Source organism: Copadichromis virginalis, linkage group LG14 (genome assembly GCF_057382275.1).
Source record: "Copadichromis virginalis isolate Kocher_CV1m ecotype Utaka linkage group LG14, C_Virginalis_male_GT1.1, whole genome shotgun sequence".
NCBI classification, from domain to species: Eukaryota; Metazoa; Chordata; class Actinopteri; order Cichliformes; family Cichlidae; genus Copadichromis; species Copadichromis virginalis.
The window spans coordinates 28,511,663-28,536,553 of record NC_140631.1 but is presented as its reverse complement, the minus strand read 5'-3'; the positions used below and the strand labels follow the sequence as shown (position 1 = coordinate 28,536,553).

Genomic DNA, 24,891 nt, shown 5'->3' with positions numbered 1-24,891 from the left:
CTTTTAGTCAGAGACTGAAACACCCTCGCTGCAGGAAGGAGCGCTTTCGCAGATCTTTCTTGTTTGAATAAGTAATTAAAATGCATCAAAAAAGGAGAAGTAGTTTCTATAAAGACAGTATCAATTGGAGTGTATCCTGCTGACAGCTTCTTTCTATTCTGACAGGATGGTGACAAACTAATTATGTACAAATGATCAAATTAAAATCCCATTTTACCACATTCAGTTTTCAGAGTGAATTTGGTGCCTTCTTCCCCATCATGTGTTTCTTTGTATTCTTCTCAGGTTTCATTAAGATTATATAACATTTGGGTATGAAGATGCAAATTAGCAGTCCAAAACTGGAAGCAAGTATAGCAAAAATTTCTACAGCAACACTGAACTTCCCAGGGGAGCTGACATATGCTGGGACAAATGTAATCCATACTGCACAGAATATCAGCATGCTGAAAGTGATAAATTTGGCTTCGTTGAAATTATCGGGTAGCTTTCGAGCTAAAAATGCAAAAATAAAACATAAAATAGCCAGAAGTCCTATATAACCAAGCACAGCCCAAAAGCCCACAACTGAGCCGAGGGCACACTCCAATGTGATCTTGTCTTTGATTTCCTTAAAATTCTTAAATGGAAAAGGAGGAGAAGTTGTTAGCCAGATGATACATATGTTAATTTGTATAAGAGTAAATGCTGTAACACAGAGTCTCTGCTGTGTCTGCCCAAACCATTTTTTAACATTACTACCTGGACGTGTAGCTCTGAAGGCCATTAAAACAACCATAGTTTTTCCCAGAAGACAAGAGATACAGAGGACAAAGGTGATGCCAAATGCTACATGTCGGAGCATACAGGACCAATCAGAGGGCTGACCAATGAAGGTCAGAGAACACAGAAAACACAGAATTAAGGAGAAGAGCAGCAGGAAGCTCAGTTCAGAGTTGTTTGCCCTGACAATAGGAGTTTTCCTATACTTGAAGAAAATAAGTATCACACCAATCGTCATGTGGGCCCCAAATATAGATGCTGCAGTCAGCAGTGCTCCCATAATTTCTTCATATGATAGAAACACTGCTTCCTTCTTTATACAAGCATCTCTTCTCTCATTTGACCAAAACTCAGGGAGACATCTCACACAGGTGACTGAATCTGGAAATTAATATTAAAACAGACGTTACTTTTACCCAGTACAGTTGTGTATGCCTCTGCCATGATATATTCTACTGGTGCTTTAGAATTAGAAGTTGAAAAACAACATTATTATTGAATGACTGCTACACTGTTTTGTGATTAAATGACGATTGACACAGCATTCATCAGAGATTGTGAATGTAGTATACTTTCCCCTAGAATTTTAAAGGAATATGCATATAATTTTAAAAAAAATCATGAGCATACACAGGCAGAAAGATACATAATTCTCCTGTTAGAAAATCAAACATGTCCCTTTTATCCTAACGATATCTATATCTATATATCTATATCTATCTATTTATATGTATATGTATATGTATATGCATGTGTGTATATATATATATATATATATATATATATATATATATATATATATGTGTACATATATATATATACATATATGTACATATATATATACATATATGTACATATATATATATATATATGTGTACATATATATATATACATATATGTACATATATATATATATATATGTATGTATATATATGTACACATATATATATATATATATATGTACATATATGTACATATATATATATATATATATATACATATATATATATATATATATGTATGTATATATATATATGTATGTATATATATATATATGTATGTATATATATATATATATATATATATATGTACATATATATATATATATATATATATATATATATATATATATATATATATATATATATATATATATATATGTACATATATATGTACATATATATATATATATATATATATATATATATATATATATATATATGTACATATATATATATATATATATATATATATATATATATATGTACATATATATATATATATATATATATATATATATATATATATATATATATATATATATATATATATATATCCCCAAGAAAGAGGAGGAACCATCATGAAGAATAGGCCTCTGCACAGTATGTATGCTGGCAGACAGAGGAAGTGGCTGACATCCAGAAATCCTACCAGTGCCTCGAAAAAGCTGAAAGACAGTACAGAGGCACTAATCATGACAGCAGAGGAAAAAGCTCTGAGCACAGGATCCATAGAAGCTGGGGTCTGTCACACCAGACAAGACCCCAGGAGCAAGCTGTGTAAAGATGCCCCTGAGACAATCCAGCACATAACTGCAGGATGCATGTTGCTAGCTGGCAGGGCATACATGGAACGCAATAACCAAGTGGCTGGCATAATATACAGAATCATCTGTGCCGAGTATGGTCTGCAAGTCCCAAGGTCAAATTGGGAGAAACCCCCTCGAGAATGATCGAGTTAAGATTCTGTGTGGCTTTTTGGTAGGACTTGACAAAGAAGTGCAGGAGACAGATGCTGTCCAGTGTAGCAAGTGATTTATTCACCATTTTGTGACCAACCAATATTTACAAAAATAAATAAAAAACTCAACTCCAAAATTAACTCAGTTCAAATAAACATAACTAAACTTAAATCAACGGAAATTAAGGTCAAACTGCACACAGCTACACTGCCCTGGTCCTTCCTTCCTTAACACCTGCTTTCATCTGCTTAAATAGTCCATTCACCCCTGGACTATTCCATTAGGGTAGGTATGGCAAACATTTCTATACTCAAACCTGTACTACTACTTATCCTAGCAATAAAACTCTAAGGTATAGTCACTACATCCATCCATCCCTTTGCTTCCGCTTATCCTTTTCAGGGTCGCGGGGGGGCTGGAGCCTATCCCAGCTGTCATAGGGCGAGAGGCGGGTACACCGTGGACAGGTCGCCAGTCTGTCGCAGGGCCAACACACAGGGACAGACAACTATCCGCACTCACATTCACACCTAGTGGCTATTTGGATTATCCTATTAACCTATCCCCACAAGTTGCATGTCTTTGGATGGTGGGAGGAAGCCGGAGTACCCGGAGGGAACCCACGCAAACACGGGGAGAACATGCAAACTCCACACAAAATGACCCCGGCTTGATGGTAGAATTGACCTTCTTGCTGTGCGGCATAGTCAATACATATGAAAACAAATCCATTTCTCTACTAACACTCTAAAAATCAGCTTTATTAAATTACAAAGAGTCTCCTCCTTCTTCACCTGGTCTCTTCCTGTGACCTCAGATTAACCAGGAAACTAAGCTACATTTCCTCCTTTTGTTCCTGGAACACAGGTAGGTAAGGTGGGTTCAAACAAAACCAATTAACAGTTGAAATAAATAACATGTTAACTTAACAAACTTGTCAGAATTGAGTTAAACCAAGATGTTGCACAATCTGTAAAAGTGCAAAACATAAACAAACCCAGGATAGTAGATGTTTGCTTATTGCAGACTACATATGAGATATGGCTAAATCAAAACAAGAATGTTAACTAAAAATATGGACAAATGGTGTTCTCACCACTTTGTCACAGGCTTTCAGATACAGATGGACAAAATGGAGATGGCTAACCAACCGGACATAGTGGTGGTAAACAAACAGAAGACAACAGCCGTAGTGATAGATGTAGCGGTTCCCAATGACAGCAACATCAGAAATAAGGAACACAAGAAGCTTGAGAAATACCAAGGGCTCAGAAAAGAGCTCAAGAAGACGTGAAGGGTGAAGGTAACAGTGGTCCCAGTGGTAATCGGAGTGCTAGGTGCAATGACTCCCAAGCTAGGTGAGTGGCTCCAGCAGATACCAGGAACAACATCTGAGATCTCTGTCCAGAAGAGCGCAGTCCTAGGAACAGCAAATATACTGCACAGGACCCACAAGTTCCCAAACCTCTGGTAAAGGACCTGAACTTGAAGGACAGACCACCCACAGGGGCAAGAGGGAGTTTGTTGAAATATATATGTATACTCTTCTAAGGTAGCACGTTTTATTACAGCTCAGTACTTAAATAGTAATAGTCAGGTAACAAGGCAGAAACAAAGTAGTAATGCAGTTATCGGCCCCTCTGGTGTTGGCCAGAGGGGCCGATGGCGCGATATGGCAGCCTCGTTTCTGTCAGTCTGCCCCAGGGCAGCTGTGACTACAACTGTAGCTTGCCTCCACCAGTGTATGAATGTGAGAGTGAATGAATAGCGGCATTGTAAAGCGCTTTGGGTGCCTAGAAAAGCGCTATATAAATCCAATCCATTATTATTATTATTATTATTATTAGTTAAGTTGCGCCTTAGGGTCGGGGAACGGGTCCTGACTGTCATCTGCGCTGATGCGCCGAGTGGCAGTTCAGAGTACCCAGCCTTCTTAGAGTCCCTGGGGGGGGGGGTGCTGGAGGGTGCTCCACCTGGAGACTCTGTTGTCCTGCTGGGAGACTTCAATGCTCACGTGGGTAACGACAGCGAGACCTGGAGGGGCGTGATTGGGAGGAACGGCCTCCCTGATCTGAACCCGAGCGGTGCTCTGTTATTGGACTTCTGTGCTAACCACAGTTTGGCCATAACGAACACCCTGTTCGAACATAAGAGTGTCCATAAGTGCACGTGGCACCAGGACGCTCTAGGCCGTAGGTCGATGATCGATTTTGTATCAGCAGACCTGCGACCATATGTTCTGGACACTCGGGTAAAGAGAGGGGCTGAGCTGTCAACTGATCACCACCTGGTGGTGAGTTGGATCAGGTGGCGGGGGAGGACGCTGGACAGACCTGGTGCACCTAAACGCGTAGTGAGGGTGTGCTGGGAACGTCTAGCAGAGGCCCCAGTCCGCGAGATCTTCAACGCACACCTCCGGCAGAGCTTCAACAGCATTCCGAGGGAGACTGGGGACATTGAGTCCGAATGGACCATGTTCAGCGTCTCCATTGCCGAAGCTGCTGCATTGAGCTGCGGCCGCAAGGTGGTGGGTGCCTGCCGTGGTGGTAATCCCCGAACCAAATGGTGGACACCAGAGGTGAAGGGAGCCACCAGGCTGAAGAAGGAGTCCTATCGGGCTTGGTTAGCCTGTGGGACTCCGGAGGCAGCCGACAGGTATCGACAGGCCAAGCGGAATGCGGCTCGGGCAGTGGCTGAAGCAAAAACTCGGGTGTGGGAGGAGTTCGGAGAGGCCATGGAAAAAGACTTTCGGACTGCCTCGAAGAGATTCTGGCAAACCGTCAGACGTCTCAGGAGGGGAAAGCGGTGCTCTACCTGCACTGTGTATAGTGCTGGCGGAGCGCTGCTGACGTCGACTGAGAAAATTGTCAGGCGGTGGAAGGAATACTTCGAGGACCTCCTTAATCCCACTGACACGTCTTCCGAGGAGGAAGCAGAGTCTGGGGATGAGGGGAATGACCCGCCAATTTCCGGGGGCGAGGTCACTGAGGCAGTTAAACAACTCCTTGGTGGCAGACCCCCTGGTGTTGATGAGGTCCGCCCCGAGTTCCTGAAGGCTCTGGACGTTGTAGGGCTGTCCTGGTTGACACGCCTCTGCAATGTTGCGTGGAGATCAGGGGCAGTACCTGTGGACTGGCAGACCGGGGTGGTGGTCCCTATCTTTAAGAAAGGGGACCGGAGGGTGTGTTCCAACTACAGGGGGATCACACTCCTCAGCCTGCCTGGGAAAGTCTATGCCAGGGTGCTGGAAAGGAGAGTTCGTCCGTTAGTCGAACCTCGGATACAGGAGGAACAATGCGGTTTTCGTCCTGGTCGCGGAACACTGGACCAGCTCTTTATCCTCTCCAGGATACTTGAGGGTGCATGGGAGTTTGCCCAACCAGTCTACATGTGTTTTGTGGACTTGGAGAAGGCATTCGACCGTGTCCCTCGGGGTGTCCTGTGGGAGGTGTTGCGGGAATATGGGGTGTCTGGCCCATTGCTACGGGCCATTCGATCCCTATACAACCGTTGCAAGAGCTTGGTTCGCATTGCCGGCAATAAGTCGGACTCGTTCCCGGTGGGTGATGGGCTTCGCCAGGGCTGCCCTTTGTCTCCGGTTCTGTTCATAATTTTTATGGACAGGATTTCTAGGCGCAGCCAAGTGGCGGAGGGCTTTCGCTTTGGGGGCCTCAGAATCTCATCTCTGATTTTTGCAGACGATGTGGTTCTGTTGGCTTCATCGGGTGAAGGCCTCCAGCTCGCACTGGAACGGTTCGCAGCCGAGTGTGAAGCAGCGGGAATGAGGATCAGCACCTCCAAATCCGAGGCCATGGTTCTCAGCCGGAAAAGGGTGGAGTGCCCACTCCGGGTCGGGGATGAGTTCCTGCCCCAAGTGGAGGAGTTCAAGTATCTCGGGGTCTTGTTCGCGAGTGATGGGAGAAGGGAGCCGGAGATCGACAGACGGATTGGGGCTGCAGCTGCAGTAATGCGGACGTTGCACCGGTCCGTCGTGGTGAAGAGGGAGCTGAGTGTAAAAGCGAAGCTCTCAATTTACCGGTCGATCTACGTCCCTACCCTCACCTATGGCCACGAGCTGTGGGTAGTGACCGAAAGAACGAGATCGCGGATACAAGCGGCAGAAATGAGCTTCCTCCGAAGGGTGGCTGGCCTCTCCCTTAGAGATAGGGTGAGAAGTTCGGCCATCCGGGAGGGGCTCAGAGTAGAGCAGCTGCTGCTCCACATCGAAAGGAGCCAGCTGAGGTGGTTCGGGCATCTGACAAGGATGCCCCCTGGGCGCCTCCTGGGTGAGGTGTTCCAGGCATGTCCCACCGGGAGGAGGCCCTGGGGCAGACCCAGGACACGCTGGAGAGATTATATCTCTCGGCTGGCCTGGGAACGCCTTGGTATTCCCCCGGACAAGCTGGAGGAGGTGGCTGGGGAGAGGGAGGTCTGGGCCTCTTTGCTTAGGCTGCTGCCCCCGCGACCCGACCCCGGACAAAGCGGATGACGATGGATGGATGGATGGATTAGTTAAGTTATTACCATGCTATTACCAAAGTAATAACCACTTAATAACCAAGTAATATTATGGTAGCAACATTTGTAACTGGAAAGGAATATTATGCTGACATTTATGTTAATGCATAATAAGCACCCAAAAACTAAGTTTAATACTGTAGAAATACAGCTCGGTAAAAGAGTGGTAATAGTAGGGTAAAAAATGCAGTTTTCAAGTAATAACTACTGAATTACCACTGGTGGTTTCTGTGTAATAAGCAGGAAACAGAACTGCAAAATGCAAATCTGCCTCTCTATTTAATAACATATTAATCAACTATTAAAGCAGACGTAAGAACGTTGTGATTACCTGGAAACACCTGTGGTAGTTTTTCTGTTATAAGCATAAATAGAAACAACCTACAAAGAGCTGGCTGCCAGTAGGTGGCAGACTGCTGTCTACTGGGAATCTGTCATTTGTATTTTAGCCCTGGATAAAAACAAAGAAGAAGTAGTGTGTCTTTTTGGCTTGCTTCTTGGAGCGATGCTTGCACAAAACAATGGATTATAACAGTATATTGGACAAACGGGAGAACATAGATGGCATCTTATTTTTGTGTACTGGACATTTTAAAAATTAGTTCCACTTCCTTTCCTACCTGAAATATTTTTACGATACTATGCATTGTCATCCATATTTAAACTATGCTGTGAAAGAGGGTCCTTTACACTTCTATGCACACCTAATATATTCATATGTATTATTCTTTTAAGCTTAATTATTAGTATTTTACCTAAGTTTTTTCACTTCATTACAGACTTCCTGGTTCTTGTTTCATTCAGTTATAATGATCATGGAATTCAATTCCTGCTTATTAACCCTTTAAGACCTACCATAGAACCAAGTCCGCCAGAGCTTATATCATATTTTTACATGCTGTGGAGCCATTTTTGGGAGCATTTCAAGTTGCTATACATCAATACAACCATTATAGCCCAGATTTTAATAATATGTATTCATTAAGTGCATAGTAATTACATAAATTGCAAAAAAGTGCAATAAACTACAAAAAAATTGAAAATCGTTTTTGCTTTTTTAACATATATTTGTAGTTAGAGAAATTTAAGAGGCGTATCCCTCAAAACTGTAAATACAAAAAAGTTGCACAAAATAGTTTCCCACCACAGGAAATTTATTTTGAGTGTCTTCATAGTTGTATTTTTGAAATACACCAATTTTTATACACTGCAGGAAAAACGAAAATAAATATTATACTGCAAATTTGCAAAAAAGCAGCATATGCATCAAAATAAACTATTTCCAGCAGTGCAATATGAGTCCTAAGCATCCCAGAAACGACACAGAAAGTCATAAAGTCAAAGATAACTTTTAAAAAGACGAGTATAGGCCCTGAGGCCCTGATAGTAAAAAAGACTACATTTCCGCGAAAATGACGTCACTTCCGGTTTCGGGCAGGTAATGGCGGAAATGCAAAAGTTCGCGCTGACGTCTATTCCAACGTAGGAAGTGTTATGACCAGCTGATTGGATCGGTAAAGCGTGTTTCTGGAATATTATGTTTTTGTTCCTGCAAGCGCTTTTTATGCAGTTTTTGCAAAGCTTTATGTGGAAGGAAACCGTGACCTAGGACAAGCTGATGGCATAAGATGTAAGTACAACTCCTCCGGTTTCATATGCAAAAAAAATTTTTTGCGCTAGCTTACGTGGTTGCAGTGCTACCGGGATTTAAAAATAGTTACGCAAAACAGAGCGTGCCCGCTCCGATCGGCTGTAAAGGGTTAAGCAGAAAATGCCAAAGGTGTTTCCTGGTGGTCATCACTACTTTTTAAGTTTGGTTATTAATTTGTTATTAAACAAAAATGGGCAGTTTTGCAGCGCTGCTTCCTGCTTATTACACAGACTCTTTGACAAGTAATTGAATGGTAATAACTTAGAAATTACCACATTATTACATATTTGTTTCTGCCTTGTTTCCCTAGTCCAATAACATTAATGTTAGTTTAATATTTCTTAACTATAACCACTGTTGCTACCATGATATTACTTTGATGTTGAAAGGTTATCACTTTATAAACAAGCTGTAATAGAATGTGCAGGCATACAGACTAACCTGAGGCAGTGAGTTAAATATTTTCAAATATTTTAATCAGGCATTCTAGATGGAGATTATCTCTGCATAAAAGCATTAATCAAAATCATTAAATAGTTCTCATATGGCCTTCCTACATATATAACTTTGCTTTGCAACACACCAAAATTAAATGAAATATCACCACACCGGTAACGTTGCTGATTTCTCCTTCTGCACATCTTATACAGTCATAGCAGCAAACAGGCCTTCCTTTCTGGAGAACCTTACGTGTTCCTGGGGGACATTTCTCACTGCAAACTGACACAGGCACCTGCATGATCAAGAACGTTTAACTGTCTATAGACATTGAGAAAAAAAATGTCTCTGTGATGTTCTTTGTTAAAAAACAAATAAATAAAACTCTTAATGTTGAAGCATCAAAACCAAAATAAACAAAGTATGTACATATGTATAAAATTAAAAAATAGAACAAAAACATAAAAACAATGAAATTGTACGATAGCTTACCTGCTTTGAGTTTCTTGCCCAAATTAAAGACTTGTTTTGCAGATTTAGCTGTTTTTCTTGAACTAATGATGGATTATACAGACCAACTGTTACAAACTCCACAACACTGTTTTCTCTTGACTGCCAGTTTATAATGTCATACTTTGCTGCTGGATCTCCATTCTCATCAAAGTGAACCTCATCTCCTTCCTTAGTTGTGAAATGGATCTTTCGTATGTGTTGCAGAACCTAAGAAATATGTTATGACTCAATTTATTGCGTGACAAAGATTTTGCACACCTACTGACTGAAAAATATACAGAAGAACTGCAAAATGAAGTTCTTGAAAATATTTTTAACTAAAATATCTTTTTAATAATGTATCTTAATGTGAACATTGTAATGTAAATTAGTAAAAAGCTCACCGTGAGTGGGTCTAGCTGCACATTTTTGTTACATGTTTTATTACAGCTGAGGATATTGTGAAGTGCATGGGCCACTGCATACACTCCTTTGTAGACATTGTTAAAGAGAGGCATGAGAGACATGTCAATGAAGCTATTTTGAACTCCAGTTACATCTTCATGCCCAGTACACTCTTTCTGAATGTCTGCTGATGACGCTGACTGCCTAAACCTACAGTTAAATAATGTCTCCCAGAACTCAATAAACAGTTCATTGTTTGATGAATTGAGTGGCTTCTCATTCAGTATGAACTCTCTCAGGCCAGTGACATGTACTTTAGGAATGGAAAGACCTATGGCACCATCCAGTATGTGATGTGTGTCCATTTCTGCAGTTCGTGAATCAAATATCCAAGTCTCACTGCCTATCCACTGATACCCAGACAAGTTATGGTATGAAAACTCAGGTAGCAGCACATTCAAATCTGCACGGGTAAGGAATGTAACAATCACCTTGGAGGTTGAAGCCTTTATAATGTCAATTATCCTTTGTATCTTGGCAGATGGATCTGTTCTAAAGAAAGGTACAGAATACTCCAGACAGATGCCCAGCTGCTGTGCAGTTTCAGTGAATGTGGCCATGCCATTATTTCCATAATCATCATTGGATCTGATAGCTCCAACCCAAGTCCATCCAAAATACTTGACCAAATGGGCCAGGGCTCTGCTCTGGTAGTAGTCACTGGGTATTGTTCTGAGGAAGGATGGGTACTTGGTTTTGTCACTGAGACAAGCACATGTAGCAAAGTAGCTGATCTAGAATAAAAAATGTAAAACTTATAAATGAAAAAGACACAAGATGAAAAAAATGAAGCTGTTAAAAATAAAATATTTGAATTTTTTTTTTAACAGCTGTGATGCATATGCATAGATACAAAAATAGCAATTCTACTCAGTACAGGTACATAAAATGTACCAGGCAAAGCTTTGATCTAAGAAAACAAAATATTTTTAAAAGTATTCAAAGATTTAAAAAAAAATTAGATATGTAAAATACCCACCACTGGTATAAAAAAAGGTCCGATGACAGTAGCTACTGCTATGCTTTTAGAAGAAGAGGTCGCTCCTATAATGGCCTGCACATGTGCAGGTCTGGTGCACGTTGTCTTTGACGGTACAGACACAATTTCATTACCATTAGCTAAAGCCAGGGTAGCTCCAATGCTTCTGGTATCAGGTCCACAAATGTCATAGATTTTATAGCCCACAGAGATTCCTGGCAGTAGGTCTGTGCTGTTATTAATTTCCTCAATGGCAAAAAGCATAGCCTGGGCAAACTGCAAATCTCTGAAATTTAAACTTAATTGAGACAAACAATTATGAATAATTGTGTTCCTTAAAACAGACACAAATATTTATGGATAAATGTTTAAATAGAAACAAAAGCATTTCTCATGAAAACATTTAAGATAAGATATGATAAGATAACATTTATTAGTCCCACACATGGGAAATTTGTTTTGTTACAGCAGAAAGTGGACAGTGAAAAGTTACATAGAAAAATTAGAAAAACCCCTAATGAAAGGAATTTAAACGACTGAAAAAATCAAAATAAATTTTATTCTACTTTTGATTCCTAACAGATTTCGTAAATGTAAATGGATTTGTATCTTGTCATTTACCTGGTACATTGTAGTCGCAGAGGTTTGATCATGTAGGTATCTGTTCTGTCTTTCCAGCCTGTGTGAAAAGAAAACACCCCACCCAGTATAATTTCTCCATCTTTAAATAGCAGCAGGTTCTCAGGATCTCCTCTACGCCTGCACACTGGCTCCTCAGCAGAAGAGGCAGATGCCACTAACAGCAGTTGCAGAAGTGCCCATCCCTTTTCTGGCCATCTTTGTGTTGATGTCATTTCTTGAGCTAAACCCTTAGTAGCATTAAAGTACTGTAATGACGATGAAATACTTAGACTGGTATTTATACCTTTCGGTGCAGCATAAATAAAAATCGAATAGAGACAGTTAATTCCCAGTAGATGTACAAATTCAGCAAAATGAGGGACAAGCCCAACTTTGCCATTTAATGTAGTTTCATATATGTAAAATAAGGATATACACAGGTTTATTTAAATATGAATTAACAATGCAAATCACAATTCATTACAAATGAATATGTAGAAAAAAAATTATTTTTCCAAAACAGTACTTTTATGGAGTATATTTTTACAGCACTCTTAGAGTTTTATGAAACAAGTTACAGTCATCCATTCACTTCCACTTTCACATCTGTGATGCATAGATGTGATATTAAGATCTGTCATCAGTATGATACTAATTTCATTCTGAAGTTTACATGACATGCTGAAGAAAATTTACACTATTGAACCCTCCTCTCAGAAACTGTAGTGGATTTAACAATGTCTTTGAAGTGTGGTTTAAGAAAAAGTGATTTTACATCATGTGTAGCGCCATCTTGTATCAGTACAGAACCTGATTGTTTCGTGTTACATCTTTTACTAGATGCACTGAAATGGGGTAATCCACCTGTGGGCCGTAATGTTTGGGTTTGTAGATCACTTTGCAAATGACAGTTGTGTGGATAAGTACTTGCTTGAGTCAGTTGCATAGGTGGTTCAACAGACCCACAAGTTGAAGCTGACACTGTCCCCTCTGTGTTGTTGAGTCATGATGTGGAAAAACCAAGCGTTGCAATCAGCTGGCAGTGCAATATCCTTTTTCAATGAGTACCAAGCACTTCCAACCAGTTTACACCAGTTTGCAACCAGTGTGGGGGGTCAGTACTCAAGAACAATAATGTATTACACATTATGTGTTACATTTAAGTAAAACAGTATGTTATATACTCTTAGCCTAAAGTTATTTGTTATGTTACTCAATACTTTCTGGTAACTTTGTAAAATGACCGGTTATGTTGTTTAGATGAGCTGCATTTTATCACATAAAATATTGCTGATTGTATCCAACGGGCATCTGCTCTGCCAGCTTGTTCTGTATACTGACCCAGCGAAGAGAAATCAAATCTGGCTTTAGCCTGTTGGTCCAGTGAACCACTGGTTCTACTTAGATGACAGATTTCATTCAGCATCAGCAACAACGTACCAGATGTGAGATGAAGAACAAACACAGCACAAAGGCAAGAGTACATGATCAGCAGTTTAGAGGTATTTTAGACATTCAACACCAACAGATTTTTTTTATTAACTGTAATTTTTGTTTACACTAAAAACTCATGTTCTAAAATACCATATATTATATTCTGTTGTAATTCTATACGAAAGAAGAGCTTGACTGTTATTGCTGTTACCAATATATTAAGAGAATAAAGGTAAACTTTCCTGATTTCATTTGCTCTGTATCTGTGTCTAGCTGCTCTTTGAGAATCATGCATGAAACTGAGGTAAGTGACGGAAGTGACGGACAAGGTAAGCGACCCATGTTGTAGGTGACATCAGACGCCGGAGATTTTGGCGGAGAAAAAGCAAATGGTAGCATAGAGTTTAACAAAGGTTTTTCAAGCTTCAGTATTACCAAATATACTAATCAACTGTCATATAACTAACAACATCTGTTTTATCATCTCTAACACCCTGGAGGACAACGGGGAGAGTTTAGACGCTCTCCAAGATTACATCGACCGCTGTTTTCAAGATTTAGTAATGAATAAGGCCCAGAGTGCATCTTCCCCGGCCAAAATTGAGACGCCGTCATCGAAGAGATGTCGCCCGGCAGACTCCCCCGGTACAACATCGCCTGCCGGCAAAGACATCGCAGACATCCTGGAGTCAATCGACAAGCGATTGTCCAGTTTCGATGCGAGGCTGTCCCTGGTGGAGATTTTACACCGGGAATTTAAATCTCTGAGAGAATCCCTGGAATTCAGCCAGCAGCAGGTGGAAACGCTTGCCGCTGAAAATGCCACGCTACGGGAGTCGGTCAAATCTCTCACCGATAACGTGACCCAGCTAAACATTGAAAATAAAAAAATAAAAGAGTCCGTTATCGATCTACAAGCCCGTAGCATGAGAGATAATCTTGTGTTTTCTGGTATTCCAGAAACTGCTGGAGAGGACGCAGAGGCAACGGTGAAAAGCTTCATTAAAATCCACCTGAAGCTGCCGGAGGACACCGTAAAGAACATCAACTTCGATAGAGTACATCGCTTGGGGGGCGTGCGGTCGCGGACCGGGAGACCACGGCCTATTGTGGCCAAATTCGGTCAATTCAAACAGAAGGAACAGGTGAAGAGTCGCGGCAGAGAGCTGAAAGGAACGGACTTCAGCGTGAACGACCAGTTCCCCAAAGAGATCCTGGAACGACGCAAGGTCCTGTTCCCAGTTCGACGTAGCTTCATCCAGAAAGGCTCCCGTGCTGTCATCGCCGTGGACCGGCTCTACGTGGACGGACAGCTCTACCGCGACCCCGGCACCACACCGTGGTTATATTGACTGCACTCCAGATAAGAACCCGCTACACTCTTTTCTTATTCATTCACACTTTCTCTTTTAACATGGGTTTAACCTAGTAATATCAATATGATGTCATAGCAGATATAACACCGTCACCCTCCGTCATTGCTTTAATTGGAATGTTTCCGTTTCGTTTCTTTTTTGTTGTTGTTGCTCACAGTTCATGTGGTTTCTTTCTTTCTCTTGTCTTTCACTGCTGTGGTCACCTACTTCCCCACTCACCTACAAACAACACCCTCTATTTCTCCATATTTTCACACCACGATCACGCAAACACATCAGCTCAACGGCAGCACATTCACAACAGCCTCACAGCACGCACAGACTTGCAGGACACATAAGCAAGCCACGCTTGTTCATATTAGTGAATATTCACACACATAGTCAGACTTATGGAGCCTCTCACCACACTTCTTTTTCTCTTTCTATTTACAAACAAGGGATGTTTCCACATTCTCTCCACCTGTCTAAACGAAACACCCAGCATACTTCATTAGACATACACACACAATTATGGGCATGCTGAGGTTTGTCACATGGAATGTAAATGGAGCTGGCTCCAGAGGAAAGAGGTTAAAGATATTTAACCAGCTTAAAAAACTACAGGCAGATGTTGTTTTATTACAAGAAACTCACAGACCTGTCACAGGTTTAAACGAACTTAAAACACCTGAGTTTCCTAACGTGTTTGCAGCCTGTTATAATTCTAGACAACGGGGAGTAGCAATTTTAATACATAAAAATGTTAATTTTACAGTACTCGATACAGTTATAGATCCAGAGGGTAGATTTCTAATTATTAAACTATCAATATTGAACAAAAAACTATGTATTGTAAGTATATACGGTCCAAATGTTGATGAACCCTCATTCTTCCACGGATTTTTTAGTGCACTCTCTGAACACCTTGATTGCACACTCATTCTTGGTGGTGACCTCAACCTTGGACTAAATGAAGACATGGATAGGCTCAACACAACAGGAACTCAGCGCAATTGGCAGTCCACAAATATAATCAAACAGTATATGAGCGACTTTGGTCTTTGCGATGCATGGCGCTCTCTTCACCCCACCAGTAAGGAATATACTTTTTTCTCACATGTTCATCACTCTTACTCTCGTCTGGATTATTTTTTGGTCAGCAGCTCACTGCTGTGTGACATTTCAGACACTGAGATTCATCCTATAGCTGTCAGCGATCATGCTCCTGTATCTTTAACACTAATGCACAAGAATAACACTACGCCAAGAAAAAACTGGAGATTTAATATATCACTACTTAAAGATGAAGACTTTATTAAATATTTTAAAAAGGAATGGACTTCATATTTAGACTTTAATGACACTCCCGGAATATCTGCTTCTGTTCTATGGGAAGCAGGGAAAGCTGTGATGAGAGGTAAAATAATTTCTTTCTCATCACACAAAAAGAAAGAAGAAAACAAAAATATTCAGGAATTAGAAAAAAACATCAAATCACTAGAAGAAGCCTATGCGTGCGACCAAGATCAGGAAACATTGAACAAAATATGCAAAACAAAACTAGAATTAAATGAAATTATTAATAAAAAAACACAATTCCTTATACAAAGACTTCGCTTGCAGAATTTTGAACACAGTAACAAATCAGGTCGATTTCTAGCTAACCAGCTAAAAATAAATAAAGAAAAAACAACTATATGTGCTGCTAAAGATTTATCGGGGAACATAATATATGATCCTGGAAGAATAAACAACATTTTTAGGGATTTCTATGAAACTTTATACTCACCACAAATAAACCCATCTAAAAATGAAATTGATCTGTTTCTTGACAACGTAACTCTTCCAAAATTACTAGATAGTCAAGCAATGGAACTGGATTCGCCACTGACGCCAAGTGAACTCCAGGAAGCCCTGATAAGTATGCCCAATAATAAGGCTCCAGGTCCAGACGGCTTCCCTGCAGAATTCTACAAAGAATTCTGGATAATTTTGGCACCAGTATTCCACGGCATGTTGCAGGAAATCGAGGAAAATGGCAGACTACCACCAAATATGAATTCTGCCAACATTAGTCTCCTGCTAAAACCAGGCAAAGACCCTTTATTTCCCTCAAGCTATCGTCCAATTTCTCTTTTAAATGTAGACCTTAAAATAATCTGCAAAGCTCTCTCAAAGAGATTAGAGAAAATGACCCCCCTCTTAATTCATCCTGACCAAACTGGTTTCATAAAAGGTCGGCACTCCTCAACAAACACTCGTAGATTACTTAATTTAATAGACTACTCATACGATAAAAACATCGAAACCATAATATTATCTCTAGATGCAGAAAAAGCATTTGACAGAGTTAACTGGAAATTGTTATTCGCAACTTTACACAAATTTGATTTTGGAAACTCTTTCATAAACTGGATAAGAATACTATACAATTCCCCAACAGCTCGTATCAGAACAAATGACCAGACATCCTCCAGCTTCTATCTCCTGAGGGGCACCAGACAGGGATGCCCACTCTCCCCTTCACTTTTTGCAATTTTTATCGAACCTCTAGCAGCAGCATTTAGACAGGCTACAACAATTAAGGGCATAAAATGTAAGAACATAGAACATAAAATCAGTCTCTATGCGGATGATGTGTTGCTTTTTCTGCAAAACACACAAACCAACCTCTCTGAGGTAATTACTTTAATAAACTGGTTTTCAAGAGTTTCAGATTATTCAATTAAATGACCAAAATCTACAGTTCTCCCCATTAACTGCTCCTTCCATAATTCTTCCTCTGCCCCACTGCAATCCGGAAATATTAAATATTTAGGTATTAATGTCTCTCCTAAGCTTTCAGACTTAACTAAATTAAACCACATCCCACTTCTAAAGAAAGTAGAAGGCGATCTGACTAGATGGAAATCTTTACCCATATCACTTATGGGAAGGGTCGCCACTATAAAAATGATGATCTTGCCAAAAATAAATTACTTATTTTTGATGATCCCTAACAAACCATCACAAGATTGGTTCAGATCTCTGGATTCATATATTTCCAAATTCCTTTGGAAAGATAAACCCCCGCGTATCAGCTTAAAAACGCTACAAAGAACCAAGGATAGAGGAGGATTAGATCTGCCTAATTTTCACCAATACTTCTTAGCCAATAGGCTTCAGTTCATCTCAGAATGGTTAAAACATACCTTCTTAGTTGAGCCCTGGCTAGATGTTGAACAGGCACTATGCAAGGATCTAGAGATCTCAGACCTACCATTTATTAGCTCAAACATCAAAAGACATGAATGCTTTAAAAGTATCAACATCAGCTTTTCTCTGACAGCATGGTGGGAGTTTCTAAAAATAACGGAGTCTTCATTAATCCCATGCAAACGTACACCTATCTGGAATAACCCTGACATATTACAAAACAATAATATGATTAATTTCCCAGAATGGAGTTGTAAAGGAATTAAATACTTAGAACATATATTAGAGGGAACAGAATTTATTCCATTTGACAGACTAGTTGCACAATATGGGATCAACAAGACAAGAATTTTAGAATATCAACAAATTAAATCCATAGTAAAAAAGAAATTTAACCTCAGTCAAGTTGAATTACAAACACCACTAAGTGCGGCACATTTTCTTACTCTTAAATCCCCCAAATTATTATCTAAAATATACAGAACACTTTCTAAATTAGATGAATCAATATCCCTTCCTATTGCAAAGTGGGAAGCAGATTTATCAGTCAGCTTAGACCAAAACTTCTGGTCTCAGATTTGCTTAAAAACCTTTAAATTAATTAAAAATCCCAGTCTGCAATTAATACAATACAAAATACTACATAGAGTGCACTATACAGGTCATCGGATGTTCAAGATGGGCTTTACATCTTCCAACAACTGCTCACACTGTCAAGGCAATACACCAGACAATTACATCCACGCTCTTTGGTTCTGTCCACCAGTGCAAAAGTTTTGGCGCGAGATATGTGAAGACTTATCAAAGTGTCTGAAATGTAACATTCCAACCTCCCCCTTAGTGTGTTTACTGGGCAGCTTAGATAATGTCACTTCAGAAAAGAATATAGCCCATATGATTTTCACTGCCCTATGCATAGCCAAGAAAACAGTCCTCATGAACTGGAAAAATAAAAATAATCTTAATTCTAACCAATATAGAAATTACCTATTAGATTACATTAGTCTTGATACAGCCTCTGCCACCACATCAGATCAATTGCTCTGGACTCCTTTTATCAGCTCCATCACCTAGTGGGGGTGGGGGGTCATAATTTGGTCCCACCTTCACTGTTGTGATTGGTGTGGGGGTAGGGACAGGCTTAGGGCGTCGGGGGGTTCCCCGGAGGCATCTTCCTTGGGGGGCTCAACCCGGGGTAGCGGTCATGTCCGGTTGGGGGCTCTGTTGGCTCTCAGGTGACTGTTTCCTCGCGGCTGCGTGCAGCGGGGCTAGGGGAGGGTCTGCGCTGACGGACGTGGGTTACTGACCTGGTAGCCTGGCTGGCCCTGGGTGGGTCCGGGATGGGCGTGAGGTTCTGGGGGCGCTCCGTCTCTGGGCTGGGGCCCGGGCCGGGCCTCGGGGGCTTGGATCCTGGTTGGTGTGTTGCCGGGGTTGTGGGCGGGTGGGTGCATGGGGGCCCGGCCCTGGAGCAGGGTGCCGCCGGTGCGTCGAACCACCTGGGGGGCTCTTCAACTGGTGGGGGAGATGGTCACATCTTGCAGGAGCTTTCCTCTCTTCAGGAACTCTCTCTGCAGGAGGGGGAGATACAGGAGAGGTGGAGGAAGATCTCAGCCTGGGCGTTTATTGTCTTATGTAGTCTGGAAGATGAGTGGATGGTGGGGTGGGTGCAGTTTTCTCTGTGGTGGGGTTGGGTGGACTGTCCCGGGCTGTGTGGGGCCGGGAGGCGCTGCTGCACTGGGCCCCGGTCTGGATGGACCTGGGCCCCCTTTCCCTGGCGGGTCGCGGAGTGTGGGAGTGCCTACTGGGGTCAGCGGGGGGGCTGGCCCCAGGGAGGGGTTACCTGCCCCTCCCTTCCTTCCCTCCCCATCTCCAGCTGCCTCTCTCTTCCCGCTCCACCACAACCACCCACACATGCAGGGCCTTGGAGTAGGGGTATGTCACCAGGGTGCAGAGGAGGCTACCCCCCCCCCCCCCCCCTCTGTCCCCTTCTGGCTGCCTCTGCCTCAATTTTATCCCACAACTTAGACATTCACATTATTCACACTCTCATTACACATACATATAGGATCTTGGGGGTGGGCACAATCACGGAGTCCAAATTACCATCAGGGTGTACACCTCACCCCTGGCGTCGTTGCCCACCTCTCAATTTTAAATACACTTAGACATTGAGGGCTATCAGGAGGGACTATGCGCTTACCTGCTGCTCCTTGGCAGGTAGCTCCATGCCCTCCTGGGTTTTAATTGCACCTTAGAACACACATGCATCAACACTACAATGAGCGGGTGGAGGGAGGTTTGGAGTCTTCTCCCACCCCCATTCTCTGCGACCTGCTGGAGCGGGGGGGCTAGGAGGAGGAGTTGGCCGTCCGACTGCGGTCTGGAGTGTGGGGCCTCCCTGCTGCTGCGGAGTCGGGGCGGTCTGCCTCCCCCCACCGCAGGGAAAAGGGTAACACCACCTGGGTCTGGGTGCAGTTCCCCCCTCCAGGGGCAAGGGTACCTAGACCCGGTTTGTAGAGTACGCTTGGGGAGTGTGATCGTGTGTACAGTGTCTCTTTATGTCTGTCTCCACGTTGGTTGAGTGTGGAGTGAGTGCATATGAGAGCATGAGGGGGGGAATGGATGTTTGTGTCTGTGTGTGCCTGTATGTCTGTGTCTATATGTCAGGTTGGGTATCAGACGCCACCTCTCTGGGGAAACCTCAGGCCCTCCAAGGTTTGGAGGCCTATCTCCACCTACCACCACTTCCCCTGCCGGTGGCGGACTCCCTCAGGTGTCGGTGCGTTGGTGGTTCTTTGTGTCTGGGGGTGGGCTTCCAGGTACACACCGGCTCACTCCTTGGCGGCCGCTTATCGGGGCCTGGAGCCTGGGGCTCGCTCGGGCCCCTTCGGGGGTGGGGTGCCCCCGGCCTCTCGGCCTGGGGCTCGGTCACTCAGGCACAGCTGGCGGCCGGCGGAGCTCACGGGCGCGTCACTGCAACTCCCCCTGGCTTCTGCTCCGCGGCTGCTGAGTGAACCCTCATCTGGGACTCTCCTCAGCTCTTACTGGAACAGTGGCGCGGCTACCCCTCTGTTGGTCTTCCATGGTTTCTTGTGTTCTGGGGGCCTCTGGATGTCTGGAGTTTTGATCTCCTCCATACCTGCTTCACACCCTGGAGGACGGGGCTGCGGCCCCCCCACACTCCCTAGCAGATCGTTACATGGAGAAACCTTTGGAATACAAGCGCGCTGATCCACACAGGTATGCACACGGGTGTTCACTGCTCGTAGACCCAAATTACACCTTTCTTGGCTGCTACTTCGAAGCACATCTGTCCTGCGTGCTGCACAACAACATTGAATATTTAGTATTTACTGCTGTTTACACTTAGCTAGATTAATGAGATGGTGTTGTGTTTAGTATGTTGCTTTGTTTGTTTTTTTTTGTTTTTTTTGCTTGTTTTCTATTCTTCTCTCAACAGGTGATCCAGGAGATTTTTTTTTTCTCCCCCCCTTTCTCACTGTCCCTCTCCCCTTCTGTTTTTCCTTTCCTTCCTCTTTCTTTCTCCCTTTCCTATCTCTCACTCATGTCTGTCCCGTCTGTAACATCTGGAAATAAAATATAATAAATAATAAAAACAAAGATCGACCAAATGGACCAATACGGCAATGCCACGATGATCCATTTGGCAAAGTAAATCCATTGGGTATCCTTGTTGGTCTTCAGACAACAATTCTGATGGCTAAAGAACCAAATGGGACAGGCGGGAAAAAAAAAAAGAGAATCATGCATGAAATGCATACAATATTTTTCGGACTACGAGGCGCACTTAAAATCCTTCTCCCAAAAATCAACAGTGTGCCTTATAATCCAGTGCGCATTATGTATGAATTCTGGTTGTGCTTACTGACCTTGCACAGATTTTATGTGGTACACGGCGCTCAAAGATCTGTCAAAAAATGTTTTAGTACAACTTTGATAAGCTACGAAGGTGCACCGCTTGATGGATTGTCTGAGCATTACGGCTACTATAGTCAGGAACATTGCGGAGTAATCTGCGTCCAAACTGCGCTTCAGGTCCCAAAGTCAAAAGAACAATGTGGTATCACTGAGAGTTAAAAACTGTCTATCAAATGATCAGTGTTGCTGCTTTACCAGGTGTAACAATTAAGATTAACAGCCAGGCATCCATGAAAACAGAATTTATTAATGTTCTGATATCAAAAGTTTTTAAGGTAGACTGTTTTCTTAGATTTGGTAAATGTTTAAATATGCAATTGTAACTCTCTGGTGCCACCTTAAAACATGTAGTCGGTAATAGGACATGATGTCGTTGGAAAACAGGAAGTAAGTCTGTGAATTAAGGAGAAGGCATGTGCAGCATGGTGGCCTTAGCCAGATAAATCCAGTGGCATCCACATACATCCTATGCATTTGGTAGCATTGTAGGTATGTATGGACTTGTTTTATATTTTATGTGCATGTATAGACCACTTTCTTTTAAGTAAGTTAATTTTTCTGTAAGTTTAATGATAAAACCAATCTTATGCAGTTTACGCTAGCAATCGCTTATGGAGCTAGTTAAAGGGGAATGACAAACGAATTGGAGGCATTCATTATAGCAAGACTTGTTAAAATCATAATTTGATGTTTGTATTTGAGTTAAAAAGGGAAGTAATTCATATGAACGTTGCATGTTGACATATTAAAAAAACTGGGTTAATATATTTTCATCATTATATATGTACATGGTGAATAAGTACAGTGATTATGCCTTGTACTGTTTGTTACAGTTTCACCTTTCCCTGTGTCAATAAACCTGTGAACTGGGAATCGTGTCATCAGAGTCTTGATGTGGGGAAGGAGTTTAGCTGACTGCCCAACCATAGCAGAGGCAGTACAATTAAACTTACCAGAGTTAGAAGTTAGAAGGAAGTTAGCTCGCTAGTTTCCATCTAAACATGATATACCATGTTTTGAAATTTGTGAAAAAATTTAAACATACAGCGCTGCTATGACTTCCAACATAAATGAAGACAGAAAAATAAACAGCAGTGACGTTTGTAGGGTTAATGAAGTTGGATTAGCTGGTATATAATGATGTGCTAAGTGCTAGCGATCACTTAGCACATCATTATATACCAGCTAGTCCAACTTCGAGACAGTTATGTTAGCATAACATTAGAACAGTTAAGCTGGATGATGAATGCTAACTTTGTTCCACTTGATAAAAATTAATGTGAGGGCTTCCGAAGGTGAGGGACAAATGCAATCGCATGGCAGGATGCTGTAAACAGACCAAACTTCTGTCAGGAGAACACCTCATATAATCCATCCACAATATGAGGCTAGTCATTAATATACTGTAATAACATGGGAATAGAGCAGCTGCGAGAGAATTCAACATTAATGAATCAATGGTACGGAAGTGGAGGAAGCAAGAAGAATGACTTGAGTAAAGTTTGACCTATCTGACTGTTTTGCTTAATGCCCCTTTTAATTTGGTGCACGTTACGTATGAAAACAGACCCGTTCATCGACAGTGTGCCTTATAGTCAGAAAAATTCTGTCATGGTGAATTGGGTTAAAGGACTCAGGTGCGAGACTCCTTGCAGAGTGACAGTGAATTTATTCACAGTGAAAAAATAAGGCAACAGTTCGAGTCTGTAATCCAAAAAGGGCAGTGCAGTGATACGGTGGCTTCTCCCCGTGGTGACAGTGCAGTGACAACCCAAAACAACTCCTTGTGCCCGCTCCTCCTTCGATCCCTGGATCCTGGAGGCAGATGAGAAAAACATACGCACGGTAACGAAAAATTTCTCTCTCCTTCACAAACTAGGTATGCTAATCGCGACTACGCTACCCGGTTTAGCTCAACGTTCCAGCGTTGGTTGTGACTCGACTGCACCGTTAAATAGGTCTGAGAGAGTTATTCCCATACAGCTTATGACAAAATTTGATCCGAAGTGATTGATGGCCCTAATCACGACCTTTTGACCTCCCGCCCCTCCCCTCCGTGGGAAACCCCCCGCGTGACGAATCGTATCCGGAGAAAGGGGGGCGAACCCCCCGCGTGACGAATCGTATCCGGAGAAAGGGGGGGGCGAACCCCGGAAGCACGCCATCTGTTGCTAACCGTAACGAATTGCACCCCGAGAAAGGAGGGGGGAACCTCCGGAAGCGCGCCATCTGTTGGAGGGGAATAAAAAAGCAGAGAGGTGGAGCCCCGTCACAATTTCTAAGGCACAGACACAAGATGGATTTCCTTCTGCAGCCCCGCAGCGTTCCTGTGTCCGATGAGATCTGCTCTCCCAAAGAAGAAGGCTTTGAATATGACATATTCAAATACAGCATATTTACTATGGAAGACATCGATCCGGACCTTATGACCCTACCGGAAATACTCCGGAAGTGTCTAGTCATTTTCAGACCTGTTGCGTCATGTTCCCTAAGCACAGCGGTGATGCAGCAGCTGATTCTGTGATGTATAGAGAGACAGAGCGGATGTAATTTTACTTTCTTAAGCTGCACCGGCGTTTGTAATGGAAATAAAGAGTGACTTCCTGTAGAGATTTCAATAGTAATTTTATTTTCCTATAATACAGACGCTGTAAAAAAAACCTTTAAGATACACCATAGCTTGTGATGAAAAGAAGAACTTTCTATCCGCTTGTAACCTACAGGCTGCCTATGTGTAAAAACGGATAACTGTCCCTTAGTGAATACTACTTTTCCTTTTGAGAGACTGAAAAACAAACCAGCGACAGGCGATCTTGTTTCACACACACACACACACACACACACACCCCGCGGGACCAAGGAGGAGTTTTTTTTCTTCAATACTTTAACAATAAGTTTTCTCAATAGATAGAAAATGATGACGCTGAGGAGTCAACATCCGATATTATCATTGCTTGTAACCCGGTAAATAATTTCGTACATCTCCCCATAAAACAAGTCTTAGTGGAAAAAAGCTCATATTCGAATAAGTTTATTCCCCTCTGTGGGAAAGAGTTTTTTTCTCAGAGTCAACCATGAGGCGAGTTTTGTCAACAGTAAGAACAAGGTCAGACAACTGTTGCCCATTTGGTAAAACAAATACCCGTCTCAAAGTCATATTTTACCGTTGCAGAATGTGGAAAACAGACGGCGTTCGCAAGAAGGCAATCAAAAAAAAAAAAAAAAAAACAACCCTCTCTAACTATTGGTATTGTCAAGAGAAAGATGCGAAAAACAGATGCTTCGCTAGACTAGGATAAAA

General features: G+C 42.1%; 1 protein-coding gene across 1 annotated transcript; it reads right to left on the bottom strand.

The window, feature by feature from the left end:
• Positions 1-229: 229 nt before the first annotated feature.
• LOC146694173 (extracellular calcium-sensing receptor-like) lies at positions 230-11,325 on the bottom strand. The gene is made up of 5 exons (XM_085430312.1): positions 11,047-11,325; positions 10,007-10,801; positions 9,603-9,830; positions 9,282-9,405; positions 230-1,143 (listed from the first exon to the last, which is right to left on the bottom strand). The coding sequence occupies exons 1-5, from the start codon at positions 11,308-11,310 to the stop codon at positions 230-232; spliced, it is 2,325 nt and encodes a 774-aa protein (XP_085286438.1). The 5' UTR covers positions 11,311-11,325.
• Between the last annotated feature and the right edge of the window lie 13,566 nt (positions 11,326-24,891).

Bases quoted from the DNA above. Each gene is read 5' to 3' on its own strand.
- LOC146694173 (XM_085430312.1), bottom strand. From the start codon at position 11,310: ATGCTTTTTGCCATTGAGGAAATTAATAACAGCACAGACCTACTGCCA. The intron at 10,802-11,046 runs GTGGGTATTTTA...TTTTTATTCTAG, and splicing joins GACCTTTTTTTATACCAGTG to ATCAGCTACTTTGCTACATG. The intron at 1,144-9,281 runs GTGTGGTGATAT...ATTAATTTCCAG, and splicing joins AGAAATCAGCAACGTTACCG to ATTCAGTCACCTGTGTGAGA.